Source organism: Ambystoma mexicanum, chromosome 1q, assembly GCF_040938575.1.
Source record: "Ambystoma mexicanum isolate Mex_15411 chromosome 1q, UKY_AmexF1_1, whole genome shotgun sequence".
Classification (NCBI taxonomy): Eukaryota; Metazoa; Chordata; class Amphibia; order Caudata; family Ambystomatidae; genus Ambystoma; species Ambystoma mexicanum.
The window spans coordinates 701,783,710-701,800,681 of record NC_090922.1 but is presented as its reverse complement, the minus strand read 5'-3'; the positions used below and the strand labels follow the sequence as shown (position 1 = coordinate 701,800,681).

Sequence of the window (16,972 nt, the reverse complement as noted above, 5' to 3'; positions counted from 1 at the left end):
AATTCATGGCTCCTTAAGGGAGTGTGGGACCTTGCCCTCCCCCTAAATGAGAGATTAACCAGTTTGGTAAGTCAGGGGACTAATGGATCAAGTGAGCCTTTTAGAATGCTGCGGGGCAACTGTCTCCCAGACATGACATGGGCTTCATGTCTTGGGTGAGTTTATAGATTTCAGACTTTGAGCATTCCTTAAAATTAAACTGGTGTTGGTCTTGCTGTTTTTGTCACTGGTGGGAAAGTCTAAGATCATCTAATGTCCTACGGTGTTCCCGTGTATATGCCTGATGGACTGTTGATGGCGTGTCATTTTTTAGGAAAACTCATTGTGAATTGCCTGGCACCAGGCTGAATCTCTGTTATGAGCTATATTCACGGGAGACTTTCCATCAAATTCAAGAGTTCTCTGGAGCTTAAGCGAGCACTAGCAATCCTAGTATTAAGGCTGGCTGGTTTGTCTTCAATGATGGAAGTTTTAAATTCCTTCACTGCTTTCCTGTAGAGGGGATGGGATTGGGGGCAGGGATTCTTGCGCCAATCTCTTTTAAGGGATCTTTTGATACTCCTAAATAGAATATTGTCACTATACCAAGTGTTCTTACAGTTTTCCTTCTTGATCCTTTTGACTTTTACTGGGGCCAGGGTTTCTATGGCAGAGCGAATAGTAACAGTTAGGTGAGTCACCAGGATCAGAGGAGTTGGTAAAGGTATGGCATAGCCTGGCCGTCAGCAGTGCCGAGAGTTTAAACAGCGTAACATTTTTTACATTTCTGCTTTTTTAGAAGTCTGGGCAGAGAGTCCGTTCTGGGAGTTGCTGCTGGTGGGTGAACTAGTATGTTTACCAGATAGTGATCAGACTAGGTGCATGGACGGGCTGTCACATCAAGGATGCGTAGGCAGTGTGACAATACTCAGTCCAATGTGTGTCCGCCGATGTGCGTAGGACCTTTGGTCCATTGTGTTTAACCGATTACTTTTAAGGCATCGATTAAGGAGGCAGCGTACTTATCGCATGGGCCATCAAATTGAGGTCCCCGAGTATTATCAGCGAGGTCTTGACTTTGGCAATGTGATTAAGAGGTTCAAGGAATTCTTCCTAGAGGTGTGGCATGTCTCTAGGAGGTCTATAGATGACCAACACACTCAGGGTTACGTTGACTTTCATTTTAATTTTAACAAATAGACTTTCGCAATCTTCAGGATTTACGTGAATGATCACATGGTTGTCAAGATGATTTTTAAGCAGAAGAGTGACTCCTCTTCCCTTTTGACCTAGGCGGTCAGCTCAGTAGATATGGTAGCCAGGAGGAAGAGCTAAGGTGGCCTCAGTGGGTGTACACTCGTTGAGCCAGGATTCCGTGACTGCCAGTAGGTCTGGAGAGGACTTGGTCAGTAGGTCTTCAACTTCATCCCTGTGCTTTATAAGGGAACGGGTGTTCAGGAGGGCAAAGGATAGTGGGGGCCCAGATGGGGTTATGCTACCGTGGGTCTTAATGCCCATCTGTATTTGATGGTGGGGTGGTATGCATGCTGGGAGGGGGACATCCGGGTGAATCCTGGAGATGGGAGTCATACCTGCTAGGGGTTTAGTCTGGTTAGCACTATGCGCAGTTGTAAGATCACCTGTGCGAGTTTGCATGCTAGCCTGAGGTGTTGTACTGTTATTCATGATAGTACCAAGGGACACAGGACCTATGGAAGTGATATATGGGTACTCCCCACTCAGTGTATCAAAGCCCAAATCATCCAGACCTCTCGGGAGATCAGGGTGAGCACGGGGAGGAATGGCAGCATGATCGGCCCCAACCATGTTCATTTGGTGGAGGAAGATGGCAGCTTCACTAATGATGGAACTCAGAGCCGCCTCGTCTGGGCATGGATTGGGGTTATCAGGAATGGGCAGGGTAGAGCTTGGAGGCAAGGAGAGGCAGAGATCTGCTATAAAATGATAACATTACAAAATTGCAGCCTGTTTGATCTGATAGGAGGCCCTTTTGTGAGCAGGGATCGGTTGCACTGTGTACCGCATGTCCTAGATTAACTGAGCAATTGCAGACATATTGTAAGAGAAAGGGGAACTCACAGTACCTTTGGAAGACGGACCAGCAGGTAGAGAGGCAGCAGCGTGCACTGTGTGCAAACCGGCGATAACCGGCCTTGCTAATGTGCCACCGATGTCGTTATGAGGACCAGTTATGCTGGGAACTGTAGTTCTACTGAACTACTGTATGTGATATGATATGATTGGTTATTTATAATGTGCTTAATACCAAGAGGTCTCTAGGCGCAGACCCGGGGATCGAACTTGTGTTGCTCTGTGTCGTCTTGCTTCCAAGGCGAGCACGTTGCTCCTGACCTATCCTCTCGAGACTATGTGCAGAGCAGATGTGAGCTGCAAAGACAATCGGTATCTAGCACGGCAGAATGTGCAAAGTTACAATAAGGAAAAAAGTGTCCTTGTCGGACTAAACGGAATCCAACATTCAAATCGTAATGCTACTGGCTAAAATGTTGCAATATAATAATAAGTGTATAGCAGTTATAGAGTATATTTACCAGTCCTTTCTGCTTGGCAATAGAGAAATATGGCAGCAGATCCTAATGTGCAGCAGATTCTCACATGTTTGGCAACAACAAATAGTTTGATCAGGATGGTTCACAACGATTTTAACTGAAGAAAGAATGTTTACTTTTCTTCAACCAGCTTTCACAATTCTTCTTCAAATGTCATAATTAAACATGTTGGTTCCTCTTAATACCACTCTTCAGTACTTGCACCTTCTACTACCTGGTTTTTCCCTTACCAGGTTTCTTCGGGAGAATCACTTCTTGCCCTATGGGTTTACTCGACTGCAGGGGCATTGCTAGGGGAGGGCTAAGGGGGCTATAGCCCCTGATCTTTTAGCTGTAGCCCCGGATAGAATCTCAGGAGCTACAACCAAAAGGCTTGCTAGCCCCCAGTCCCGACAGTTCCGACATCAGTGTATCCCCGGGTCATTTCCAGACCTAGCAACACTCCTGCTCGACTGCCCGTCTACTTCTTTAACAACCCAACAGAAAAGTGCTTCACTGGTAACTTTCAGATTAGAATAACAACAGTTCAATAGTGTTCTATGGTTTCACAATGCTAGCAGCTTTCAGGGACTAGAACACACACAAATGATCTATACTAGGACCTTTCCACAAAAGATGCTCATCTACCTCTCGATAACTTCTGCCAGAAGGGCAGCCTGTTCGCCACCTTTCTTTCACATCTGCAACAGTACCAAAATAGTAGTTAGGATATAGTCCTCTCCTACTTCTGCCTTGGCTGTAGTAATGTGAGTTTATATCAACCACAATCATAGATGTTGCAGTACCTGAGTCACAACCTTGACAACCCTGGACCTTTTAACATACCCTTCTTGTATTTGGCAACTTCTGTTAGGCTGATATTGCCTGTTCTTTAATGTCTCTTGGCTTGAGTATTGGTGGTATGCTGGTATTCTAATAAGGCCTCCCCACAAAGTTGTTGGTGTTTGCACACACTCACGTGTTCAGTTCTAGGGTTCTTTTGATTTACCATCAGCCACTTTGGTGAATTTCCAAAAGTTCGGTATACGTAATGCGTGTTAGCTTACTTTTGTACCTTTTCACCAATTCGGTATTCATAATGCATATTAGCCTGCTTTTTGTAAATTTTCACCAGTTCGGTATTTCTAATGCTTATTAGTAGCTTGCCTTTCACTCAATTGTGCGTGATCGTGCCTGCACAACACACATGGCCTGCACTGGAGCGCCCCAGAGTCACTTGTTTCTCTCAGACTTACCGGGTAAGTCGCTTCCAGGTGCTCCGCTTTGCGTTCGCAGGACTTCTGGACCCCTGGCTTCTCCTGACCATGTGCACCCTCTCTCTTTGGTCACTGCTGCTTCCACTATGCTAATTTGGAACCGTTCTGACTCCCGAGAGTCTCCGGTGCAACCCTGCCACCTGAGACCTGTCGACTGCTTGCATCACGTCTGCCAACCACCTTCTCACTGCTTATGAGTCCACTGACGACCTCATCAAATGCAGTCAACTCGCCCACATGTGGTGATCCGCCTCCAGTAGCCTGGGCAGAGGCCACATTGCTGCCAAGCTTCTCCTTGGTCCGTCGCATAAGATCCCTCATCCTCTTGTGGACCTCTTCGACAGGACACCTCTCCACACCACAGGCATTGATGTGGTCTGTGACCTCCTGCTCTACTACTGGGTTACAGGAAGGGTACTGGCAGTGGAAGGGCACATGTTGACCTGTGTCATCGACATAATCAGTGAGGATTCTTAGCTCATCTGAAAAGTGTTTCTTCCTTGGTGGCCCCTTCTCCTTGACCTGTGCCTCTTCGTGGGGTGCTGCCTCTTCCTGCTATGCAGGCTGGCCCCTCTTGCCCCTGATGGACCTTGTTGGTACAGGGGCACCTGTAGGCTCACCCCCGCATTTAGCAGGTGGACCATTCTACTGCCCTCATGCACATCATTGTCCTCTCCCTCTCTGCAGAGTCCTTGCACTGATGGTGTGGTTAGGGCAAGCTACCTGTAAATCTGGGTGCAAAATCCATGTGGCACCCTAAGAAAATACCTGGCTACGCACATGCCAAGAAATGCGTGTTGCAAACTCTAACAATCTCGGTCCCCGTGCACACAAGGAAATGTGTGTTGCACACCCTAACATTTTCCAATACCATGCATGCAAGTAAATGCACATTGCACCCCCTGCAAGGGAGCAACATCATATACAGCATTAAGCGCATTGGCACACTGCGTGCGGCATATAAATCATGCGTATAAGCCCCTTCCTATTATCTTCACACTGCTGCCTTGTGCATGTATGGGAGACACCTGTTCTTCCTACCTCATGCCATTTCTTGCCTCCTCCTACCCTATATCGCCTCCAAACCTCACCATCTTCTGCTGCCTGGTAGAGTGTGACTGGTTGCTGGCACTTGTAGTGCCTGATATTCCCTCATAGCCTGTTCTCCTGTGGCTCACCTGTCAGGCTCTGTGACCACCTCATCTGCCATTTTGGGACTTCCACACCTCAGTACCACCACCACATCTTCACAGCACGTGCCATCAGGCCCCAGCTTCACCCCAACAACCTCAAGGGGGGCCATGTCCGGTACATCGGCCAGAACACCCAAGATGCTGAGGGCTAACAATTTCACTGCTTCAGGAGTTGGCATCCTGGGTGAGCAGGTCCTGGCCTATTACGATGCCCTCTTCAACCCACAGCAGCAACTTGGGACCTGTGGGCGTCAGAAGATCTGGGTGGACATCACGGCTGCCATCAATGCAGAGGGGGTGGAAGTCTGTAACATGGACACCACCAAGAAGTGCTGGGAGGACCTCAGAATCCGGAGTCAGGTGAAGGCAGCCCTCGAGGCAGGTGTTTCCATGGAGGTGCACCATGCAGGCTGCTATCGTGTATCATCCCTTCACCTCTGGGTCCTGGAGAAGGTTAATCCAGACGTCCATGCCCAGGTCCTTGACCTTTAGGCACGGATCCAAGCTGCTGGTGAGTACCCCCACGTTGAATTTGTCAATAGAGTTTGTGTCCTGCAGGGTTATGCAGGATTTGAGCAAGTCTGTTCTTTACACTGCATGTGTATTGCACAGTTCTTACCTAGCATGCAGACTCATTCTGAGGCTGGATGTATGTGATGCACACATCTGTGAAGTGGACAGGTGTATTGTCAGTTCTTGGTGAGAAATTCTACTCATGTGCACGCAATGTGAGATGCTGACAGCAATGGCTCAGACAGGAACAGTTACCAGATTGAGATGTTGCAGGCATGTGAGGTACATTCATGCACACCTCTTCTATGGGTTGTTCAATTGTGTGTAATGATTGCATCATTTCCACTGAGCAGCTGAGACTGACATATATGCATGGATGTGTGGTAATCAGAATTTAGTGCATTCCACTATCTGGGGTGGCATTGTGATCTGTCAGACCACTGAATGAGGGGGCATTCATGGTATGTCATCATGACATTTGTTGGGTTTAGGAGCAACTGCATTGCTGCTTGATCCTCAGGAATGGATGCATGTACGTGTTGCATGCTTTCATGTCAGACTGTTACGGGCGCATGTTGCTAGATGTGGTTGATGGAGATGTGCCTATGATGCAACAGACAAATGTGGCCAGATGCCCTCCCCATGGTCCTGCCTGCAGGTTACACTTGGGTCACTGCAGCATTGGTATTGTGATGTGGAATGAGTAGTTGCCATGTGTATGTGGCCACAAGTCAACGTGATGGGTTCACATGTCTATGACTCTCCATTTTTTCTGCACGTGTGTGACTGTATTCATTCTGATTTCAGGGCATGGGCCGGTGTGTGTGTGTGTGCGTGTGTGTGGCAGTTGCTGGTTAACTTGTGCTGACTGCATGGTACTGTTACTATTTTGGTGACTACACATGCATTGGCACTGTTCATTGATGTCTATGTAGTTTGTTCCCCTTTCCACAGTTGCTGTGGCTGGCGAAGAGGGAATGAGCTGTGCAGTGGAGCTGAAAGCCAGGGACAAGGCCTCCAGACCCAGGGACAGACCCCCGCCATATCCAGATGTATCCACCTCGCCTGAAGGCAATGTGGCTGGGGGAGCGTCCCATAAATCGGGCAATGCTGCTGAGGGTGAGTCCCAGGATTCAATCATTGTGGTAGACACCTCGGAAGCAGTGGGACAGGGTGGTGGTGACATTGCCACACAGGGACCCCAAACCATGGAGACCTCATTGGAGGTATCTGGGCTGATGGAGGGTGATGGAGGAGGAGGAGGAGGCCATTGCAGGCCTGCCAGTGGTGTCAGGTGAGGGTACTGAGGGTGTGCAGGCTGCACACCTGGCCCTGAGACAGGAGGATGTGCAGTACACCATGGAGGGGTCAGCACAACCTCCTGTCCCAGGGCCATCTGCTGCAGCACTACCCACCTTCACTGATGCCTCCACCCAGACAGAGGCCATACTTCCAGCCAATATGGTCCTCCGGGATGTGGTGCTTCGCCTGCTAATGGGTGGGTTGAGGTGGCAGGCTTCTATGCGCAATGCTGTGCAAGCATCGCGTGAGCTGCTTCTAGAGCATCACGTACAGATGGGCCACCTCCTGTCACAACTGGCAGCAGCACTTCTTTTCGATGATCTCTCGGGACAGGTCACTGCAATGGCCCCCTCCTCCTCCTACCCATCTGTGCCCTAGTTATCATTCACTGAGGCCTCCATGCCAGCTACTACCATGGCCTCCTCTGCACCTGTCCCACCATTGCCCAGTCTGGATGTGCCCATTTCCCTGGCATTGGTGGAAGTCCATTCAATGGCACATGAGGTGGTCAGTGACCTCCCCTGACGCAGACTGTCATCCAGTTGGAGTGATTACCTGTGATGCACACGCAATGCCAGGCAGCAGGAGATGGTGCATGTGTGACTCAACCCAACATTCAATCACCACTGCACTGGGGATCTTTCCTGTTTTCCTCAGTTGCTCTCCCCCACGCACAATCTCCTCACCCCTTCCAGTCCCTATCTCTCTGTACTCATGTCCATAGAGAAATGACTTTCTGTTCAGTTATGGCCATGCGGTTCCTGACCCCACAGGCCTACCAAGTGTCAGTGACTTTGTCATCATGCCCACCTCCTCAATGCTCATGTACAATTGTCCATTCCCTGGCTTTGAGTTTCACCCTCCACTCTCACATTCTCCCCTTCCGCAGACTGGACCTTTGCACAGTCTTCTCACACACTCATGGTGTTCTCTTTCTCATGTACTGCATTCTGCCCGCCTGCCACAGGCCCCACCTCTGCTTCCTTTGATCTGTCTTTTTTGTTCTTTTGTTTATTAGGTATGTTATAGCAAGTCATTACTTTTCATGCCCAAACATACAATATAACAACATCAATAATGAAAATACAAATTCATTTAGAGTAGATAATTAAAAGATACAAAAATAAAATGTTTAAAACGAAATATCATAGTACTCTTTTTTGCACATGGGGCAGGGAGAGCAACCAATTAGGTTCCTTGGATCATGGGCTGAAAATGCCATTCGCAGCCCTTGTTCCATGGAACCAGGAGGCTGCTTTCCCCACCCCACAGGGCCATTTCCCCCCCATCCTGCCCTATCTTTTTTATTTGTATGGTTACACACAGCCCCCTGCCGCACTTACCTCTTTTCATCAGCGGCCCCTCTTCACCGCCACTGCGCTTCTGCTGCTGTTCTCTGGCCACAATGGAAATGGAAGAGGGGCTCTGTATGGAGGCCCGCCTTCCATGTCCATGGCGGCTGTCTTTAGACAGTATTTTCACTAATTGTACGGGACGCGTCACATTCGTTGAATGAAAATACGTTTTTTTTAACACCCCAGGTTTCCAGATTGGAACCCCAGGGTGCTCATAGCCTTAAGACCCTCTCCGGCGGGCCATATCGGGTCTTATTGGCCCGCGACCCTTGTTAAAAGCCCTCACTTTGCTCTTCCCTTTAACTCGGGTCCCGGGCTGATAAGACCCAATCCGGCCCACAGGATCGGGTCTTATCATTATAATACTTACCCAAAGTACATCAAATGCTTGAACTAATCAATCAACATTAATATCCTTTAAAGCATGGGCACTGCCTTAGTCGCTTAATCATTTTCCTGTTGTATACATTTATATTCAACTAATTCCTTATAGGCAATCTATATACAACAGTAATTTCACATAATTGTCCAGCACAGCTGTTCATCACCAGCCGATGGAAGCTATGACATCTCATGGCGACACGTGTATCCACTATCTCTTTTGCTACGTTCCACATGCTCTTTAGGGTTATGCTGGTCGGGATAGAGTTTGCCTGCATACACCTGCCACAGAACATCGTTGTTTCCATACTATTTACGTTACATACCATTTTGCCTGATAACTTGCACCGTTCCTTCTTCATCCTAGGGCATTGGGCGAGTATGTGTCGGAGGCTTTCGTAGACAGAGTCAACACGTTCTCGTATTCTCGATCTTTCTTCCAGCCCCATCTCAGGCACCTCCCCTAGAGCACTGCCTTCACCACTCAGCGTGATTTATGTTATGTTACCAACCACCACCAGGTCCACAGCTTGACATTCAACTCTGCTGCGAGCTGAAATTGAGTTTACAAGAGGTCACTAACACTTGGCAGGCCTGTAATGTCATGTGGGGTCAGGAGCCTGCATGCCCATAACTGAACAAAAAGTCATTGCTCTATGAGCAGTGGTGGGAGCACGCCTGTGTTACGCAAAGCAAGGTTTGCTGTCACCTCCTCAGTGCCCAACAACAATGTGGACCCATCCGCCCAATATTAACCGAGAGATTGGATTCCAAATAGTGGCCAATCACATGACAGGATAGTGACACAGATAGTGCAAAAGATATCTCATAGATTGTGCCCAATTCGCAAACATTTGCACTGGAGCAAATCAGGGGTGGCTCCCATGCTCCTGTCAGTTGTTTGTCTATATTTTGTTTTGTGTGCGCCGCGCATTACCAGTAATAAAGTAAACTATCAGCAGCTCTGATTTACTCTGACACCCAATTCACAATGCCAAAAACTGGAGCCAAAATGGAGATGCTTCAAGCATCTCTGAGCATCCCTCAGGTGCAAATGTGATTCAAGTGCACCCTATATGTTGTCTCCAGCATTTCCAGATTGGCTCCAGTGTTGGGGCTTGTGAATCCGCATGGTAAAGTAGCAGGAGGGATCGGGGATGCTGACGGGCATCCCTGATTGGCTCCAGTGTTGGGGCGTGTGAATCCGCATGGTAAAGTAGCAGGAGCGATCGGGGATGCTGACGGGCATCCCTGATTGGCTCCAGTGTCGGGGCTTGTGAATCCGCATGGTAAAGTAGCAGGAGCGATCGGGGATGCTGACGGGCATCCCTGATTGGCTCCAGTGTTGGGGCGTGTGAATCCGCATGGTAAAGTAGCAGGAGCGATCGGGGATGCTGACGGGCATCCCTGATTGGCTCCAGTGTTGGGGCGTGTGAATCCGCATGGTAAAGTAGCAGGAGCGATCGGGGATGCTGACGGGCATCCCTGATTGGCTCCAGTGTCGGGGCTTGTGAATCCGCATGGTAAAGTAGCAGGAGCGATCGGGGATGCTGACGGGCATCCCTGATTGGCTCCAGTGTCGGGGCGTGTGAATCCGCATGGTAAAGTAGCAGGAGCGATCGGGGATGCTGACGGGCATCCCTGATTGGCTCCAGTGTTGGGGCGTGTGAATCCGCATGGTAAAGTAGCAGGAGCGATCGGGGATGCTGACGGGCATCCCTGATTGGCTCCAGTGTCGGGGCTTGTGAATCCGCATGGTAAAGTAGCAGGAGCGATCGGGGATGCTGACGGGCATCCCTGATTGGCTCCAGTGTCGGGGCTTGTGAATCCGCATGGTAAAGTAGCAGGAGCGATCGGGGATGCTGACGGGCATCCCTGATTGGCTCCAGTGTCGGGGCTTGTGAATCCGCATGGTAAAGTAGCAGGAGGGATCGGGGATGCTGACGGGCATCCCTGATTTGCTCCAGTGCAGCCGATAGAGTATGCTTCATGGTCCCAAATGCATGGCAACCTGGGGAAACAGCATTTGAGGTCATTTAGAGCAGTTCATTTTCACCCATTATAAAACTACCTCAAACGTTGTAGTCATGAGGTAGGCATGCATTGAGCAGCATGTGGGATTTTAACCCTATGTGGTGCCAAACATATGTCGACTGCGTGGCTATGCCTTTAGAGGTAAAGTTAAGACATTCTGGGCCTCATTAAGGGTTAACGGTCACTGGTAACGAGACCGGTGCCGTTAAACCCTTACCGCCCTACTACGAGTTCCCTTTGCGGGTCCTTCCTTAACGCCTGTTTTTCGGGACCCGCAAAGGGACTTTAGAGCTAATAACGGTACCGTAATTTACGGTACCGTTATTAGCGCCTTCCCCATTCCCATTGAGCCCTATGGGGGCTCAAATGGGAATGGGGAAGGGCCTTGGTGAATGGGGAATTACCAGTCCCGCCAACCTTGGAATGGACCGGTACTTGCTCCATTCACCAGGGCGGAACGAGTTTGGAGGCAGCCATGCCGCAAATAGCGGCGTGGTTACCTCCGAACTCGGAATGAGGCCCTTTGTCTTACTATCATAAGATTGTACCTTGAGGAGTACTAAATCGTGCCTCTTTCTCTTCTTCCCATCCCTACGATTTACAGCTACAGTCAGCCCTACAGATAAGGGGTGTATCGGCCACTTTTAAACCCTAAAAATAGACAAATACTCCCAAAAAATAGAAATAGAGAGTAACAAAACTGCCAACAAAACTGGTAAACAGACACGTAGGACCTTGTGCTCCTGCTTTCCCCCACACAGCTCTATGATATGTTTGGATGGACCATTAGTGCGCAGAGTACCACTGTAAGAAACTACTACTTTATTACTGCCCGATTGGAAGAAGAAAACCTGTATCTTTTAAAGTGTTTGAATAAGTAGGGGCAAATGAATAACTATCACAAAAACATTTTCGTTTTCCAGTTAAAAAATGTTTACTCGCTTATAAAATACTCCCATTGGGAATTGGACTTAACGTCCTAAACAATCATTTTACTCCCACTTCAAAATCTTATCTGAAGCAGTGGCTACACTGACATCAATTCGCCCATTTTGAATCCAGTTTTTCCAAGAAACCATAATTATGCACACTACAGGCATTCTTACCCCAATTGTTTAGGTTTTTGTGTGTGTCTTTTTCTGCCTCACATTGAGATGATGCCCTAAAGACGTTTCACCAACCACGGATTTTTGCGTTCATATTTGTTTTTCGTGTCCTGACGGAGGATCTCTTCATCAGGGCAGCCGACACAGGTCAGTCTGCCTGTGTGTCTTGTGTAGATATATACCTCGCCATAACATTAACCAGCTGCGACTTCTTTCCCTGCCTCACTTTACGCAATTTACGGTGTCCCTCTTATGTTTTCACACTTTGAATTCAACCCAATAATTGGAAACATTTGCACTTTTTCTAGTCAATGCTGCAGAAACCGCCTTGCATGTTAATTATTTATCCTATTCTCGCTGACCGATCCCCACATCCCTATGCCACTGCGTCCTCCCTGGAGTCCAGTACATCCGGGGTCCCTTGAGACAGCCATTAGCGCCGCAAAGTCATATACATGGCAGTGGTGCGCTTTATAACTCAAACACACAGTAAGATATCCTACGCTCCTTCATATTGGCCCACAGTGATAACTGGAAAACTGTGCTCATGTCTGAACGACTGCAGCTGTCGAACTTAAAAAGTTACTCAGCATTGTTCGTCCTAAGAAGCAGTGCAACACGGAATCGCATTACGCATACTAAGGGCCTGATTTACGAAAGCGTTTTTAAATGGGTAAACCCCATTGAAAGACGCTGGGATATCTGAACCTTGAACTGCACATTATAATTCTAAACGATGTCACGGTGGAGGTTTGACCTTAGAAAGCACAATCCCTGGGATGCGTTTTCGTAACCAATGATGTACATGTTGGCACAAAATCACGTTTGTCAAATGCTGGTCTGGATAAAGTAAACACCGTAGTTCAGAAATCGCCTTTCTTAAATCAATCTTAAGATGCTGCTTGCTTTTCCTTCATTTAAGGTTATAGCTAAATACCTTGTGTTTGAAAATAATGGCATAAAGGAAATATTGGAACACAGACAAAAAAAGTCATGCCTTTAGACAGTGTCTTTATCAAGTTACTTTAAACAACCAATTGAACTTTGGAATGAATGGAAAAACGACCGAAATGCGTTTTTCGGGCGAATTTTAAAGGTCTGCTAGGTAAACTGCTATAGGTCTATAATCTGAATAAGGACCTGATTTTGGAACATTTTACACTTTGTTTGCATTTGTGCAACATAATTCTACTATTTTGTTCAGTACCACGGATGCGTTGTCAATCATATACACAAAGTGCAAGGTGGCGCACGACCAGCCCAGAAGAAGAGCAAAAGCTGCGAAACACCGCTTTGTGGACATGCTCACCCAAGGGCACCCGTTCCAAGAGGTAGAGGTAGCAGGCGAAGAAGTCCTGCCGGAGCGCCTGGTGCAGGACGAAGGACATGCTGTGGCGACATAGCTCCTGGTCGGTCTTCTGCCAGCGAGATCGGAAGGCCAGGTGCGCGCCCAGGTACTCCATGCTTGTGTTCGCTTTACAGAAGCCCAGCGTACTCGGCCGCTGCCCCCAGAGAGCCTTCTCCGCTGCAGCAGCGGCGGCCGCGGTGCTGTAGCCGCGTGGAGGGAGCCCCGTGTCACTCAATAGCAGGGTGGACGCCACTGGCGTTTGCTCAGACTATTCTCAAGAGTGCAGGCGCCATGTGCCCAGGGGGCAGGCGAACGGTAACAACACGGGCAGCCAGCCGTGAGAAAGTGCTTAGCCAGCGGAAATGTATATCTGCTCAAAGGGGATTCCATTTGATGAAAATACACTCTATTTTAGGATTATAGTAGCGTGCAGGAAAGTTTACGCGAGGCAATGAAAGGAAGGCTTTCACTCACATGGCATCCGTCTTGCTCAACAAAACCATGAATTAAAACGCGGAAGTCACCTCAGATCTCAAATGGACTTGCGAGGGCAGATTTGTTGGACTAGAGGCGGACTTCAAAATGGTACATGCAATCCCTGAGCAAAGAATGTAGTCATTTGAAATAAAACATTTATTTTTAGAAAACAGGTGCCTCGTATCCACATAGCTTGAGCTGGGCATGCGGTTATTGAAAATAAAAATGTTGTTGAAAGCCGGGATTGACCTAATACACATTTTGTATTAAACTGCAGAATAAAAAGTTGCAATAGTAGAAACGTGGACGTGTGTACATACGCATGTGTATTCTTAAGAACACAAAAAAAGACGTTAGAGCAAGAACAGCATTTACGATGCGATACAACACGTAAGCCTTATTAGCAAGTTTACCTCTTTTGCTGGTTTAAGACTAGACAACTGCCATGACTCACAAACTGCACCACATTTCAGGCTGACAGATTATTATTGTGCGAGTAGGGTATGTACTTCAAACACAACACGGAAGCATGTGTTAAAAGCGTCCATGCAGTACTTGTCATCAACATGTGTAGTATTGGCAGACATGCAGAGCACCCTTTGACCCTATCCCAGACCCTTCTTCTAGGACAGTGGTCTCTTTTTAATACATTTTTCCAAATGCAAGAGTCCTAAACTAACAGCACCTTTCCACAAAGCAGCACTAAAAAAAAAAAACTGCTTTGCACATGCGCAAGGTGTTGTCCGAGCAGGACATGCCTGGCTGTGTATGTATCTATGGGCCCCTTGGCCACGGCACTGGTTGTGAAGAGGAGTTGACACTCCTCTGAAAACGAAGCACCCATATGAGCGAGCAGGGTTCCAATCTCACTTCCGTCACTGCTTTTTCTTGTTTTTCGTATTAGGTGATGCTTGCCACCTATAAGCTGAAACTATTACATTACAGTACAGATAGGGAGGAATGGCATATGAGGAGGGACACACGCCTTGGAGGCTTGTTTGGTTTCTTCTCCACACATTGACTGCCTATCATGGCCATTCCCACCCAGTTCCTGCCCTCCCCACCCAAAAGAACTCCTCATGGGGACTCTTTGAGCTGGCTTTAATCACTCCTTACCATCAAAATGTGCACTCGAAGTGCCCGCAAAGCAGTCTTCTGAGAGTATATGATTTACTGGAGCTGTAGACCTGCCACTGGTGTAATAAAAATGTCTTGACTTGGTCTGCCTTCAGGGGGCGTGGCTAACTGCCATGTGAAGAAGACGTGCTCTGGGTGCGCTCCGTTCGATGCGATCAACATAAGCTGTTATTTAAACTTAAACTGTGAACCCTGAAGCCCGCGGTCCTCTTCACCGAACGCCGCTACCTTCCCGCACCTGCTGGCTGTTTTTTTCGTGCTCGAAGCCGCCCTACGACGACTGAGCGCCGCACGAAAAGTCGCTGCTGATCCGAGACAAAATGGCGGCTCCCTCGCGCTGAGAGACGCGACGGCCCTTACACCAGGGCTGCACCCGAACCGCGGCGCCGTACCGGCTGAGCCGACCTGACACCCTAGGACCCAGCGGAGCCTGCGGTCACCGCCTGACCTGCACAAGAAGCCGGCGAAAGACGCACGCGACTGGGTGCCCGACCGTGTGCTGAGGCCCCTTGGCTGCGGGCGTCGCCCTCGGGGGCGCTGACGAGTGGAGCCGCGCGGGCGGTGGGCTGCTCTGGTGCCTCGTGCGGCCCCCCGTCCGGCTCCCCCTCGACCGGCGTGGAGACCGGGGCACTGGGTCCGCTCCTGGGCCCCTCAGCCGAACAAGGATCCCTGCAGCGCCTGTCCGACCGGCAGCGGGAGCCGACAGAGGACGCGCGCGGCCTGGGCACCGCTCGCGGCCGGCTGTGAGCAAAGCCCCTGGAGTTGCAGCCAGAAGGAGGAGCAGAGAGCCCGGGCGTCGCTGAGCCCACGAGGTGAGCCGGGGGGAAAGCCCACTATCGAGCGGGATCGCCGGGGGTGTGCCGTGCCTGCACTCCCCCCCCCACTTCTCGCCCGCCTGTGTCACTGGACCCCCTGGAGGGAGCGCAACACCCCAGACCGCATTCCCAAGGCCCGGAGGGGCGGGCCTAGACGTCCTGGCCCGGTGTCGGCCGAGCGGGGCGACCTACCTTGTGGCGCGGAGAGCCTGCTGGGTGCCATCACCACGGAGCCCCCTGCAGGACCATAGCTCTAGGGAACCCTTCCGTTGACGCCTTCAGTGGAGATCACACGGCCTCTCAGCCCTGCTGTGCTCCGTTCACCCCGAGCCCACGCCAGAGAAGACTGAGAACCAACAAGCCACCCGCCATGTCCACCAAAGGGGCCAGGTCCAAACAGCGCCAAACCACCATTGACACCTTCACGGCTGGGGGACCCACAGCTTCCGAAACCCCTAACGGCACTATCTTAGACGCACAGCCTGACCCCCAGGGAATGACTACCGAACCCAGCAACACCCACATCCTGGAAGCCATTAAACTGTTGCAGACCACTATGGAGCACAAAATTGACGCGGTGGCATAGACCTGGGCCTCCTACGCCAGGACTTCCGCTCCTTGACCAACAGGACTGACACACTTGAGGCTCAGGTGCGCGAAAACACTGAAACCAAGGTGGTGCTCCTCAAAGAAGTTGATGAGCTGCAGCAAAGAGTTGAGAATTTGGAGGAAAGGGCCGAGGAGGCAGAGGGGCGGGCACGCCGGAACAACATTCGCCTCCTGGGCCTGCCGGAGGGCATTGAAGGATCCGACCCCACGAACTACGTGGAGAACTTAATACTACAGGAGATTGGTGCTGAGAAACTGTCCCAAGGCTTCACGATTGAAAGGGCCCATCGATCCCTCACTAAAAGACCTCCCCCTGGCACCCCACCCAGACCAATAATAGCGAAGGTTCTAAATTACAGAGACCGGGAGACCATCCTGGCCTACTCACGGTCTGGCGGCCAGATCCTCAGGGACTCGGCTAAAATATCCATCTACCCCGACTACACCTTCCAGGTCCAATTGAAGAGGGCTCAATTCATACATACCAAAGCCAGATTGAAGGCCGCCGGACTGCGCTACATGCTCCTCTATCCCTCCAGATTGAAAGTAATACGCAACAACAAAGCCCACCTATTTGACACTTCATCTGAGGCCCAGGACTGGATGGACAGGGAACAGGTTCCTGATATAGAGGTAAAGGGACGACGTCCGCGCTGACCCTCACCACGATGGCGGCGTCCGGGCCCTAGAACCCACTAGGGCCCCTCCATACAAATGCCAGCCTGACACAGCTGAACTGATCCTACACAGCGGGGCTCCAGAGTCGAACACTCTTCCACCCCCGGAAGGTTTTTTCTTTCCCCTTTTTTGGGTATACACATACCCGCCCGTAGGGCACCTGGCGACCAATGTTCGGTCCAATGGAGCAGAAACGGG

At 49.8% G+C, this 16,972-nt stretch overlaps 1 protein-coding gene across 1 annotated transcript in view; it reads right to left on the bottom strand.

The window, feature by feature from the left end:
* The window catches only part of NTMT2 (N-terminal Xaa-Pro-Lys N-methyltransferase 2), a 253,816-nt gene extending 240,445 nt beyond the window's left edge, over positions 1 to 13,371 (bottom strand). The window contains exon 1 of the mRNA XM_069641309.1: positions 13,020 to 13,371. Coding sequence (XP_069497410.1) covers positions 13,020 to 13,173 — 154 coding nt within the window. The 5' untranslated portion in view covers positions 13,174 to 13,371. The remainder of the gene's footprint in view (positions 1 to 13,019) is intronic.
* Between the last annotated feature and the right edge of the window lie 3,601 nt (positions 13,372 to 16,972).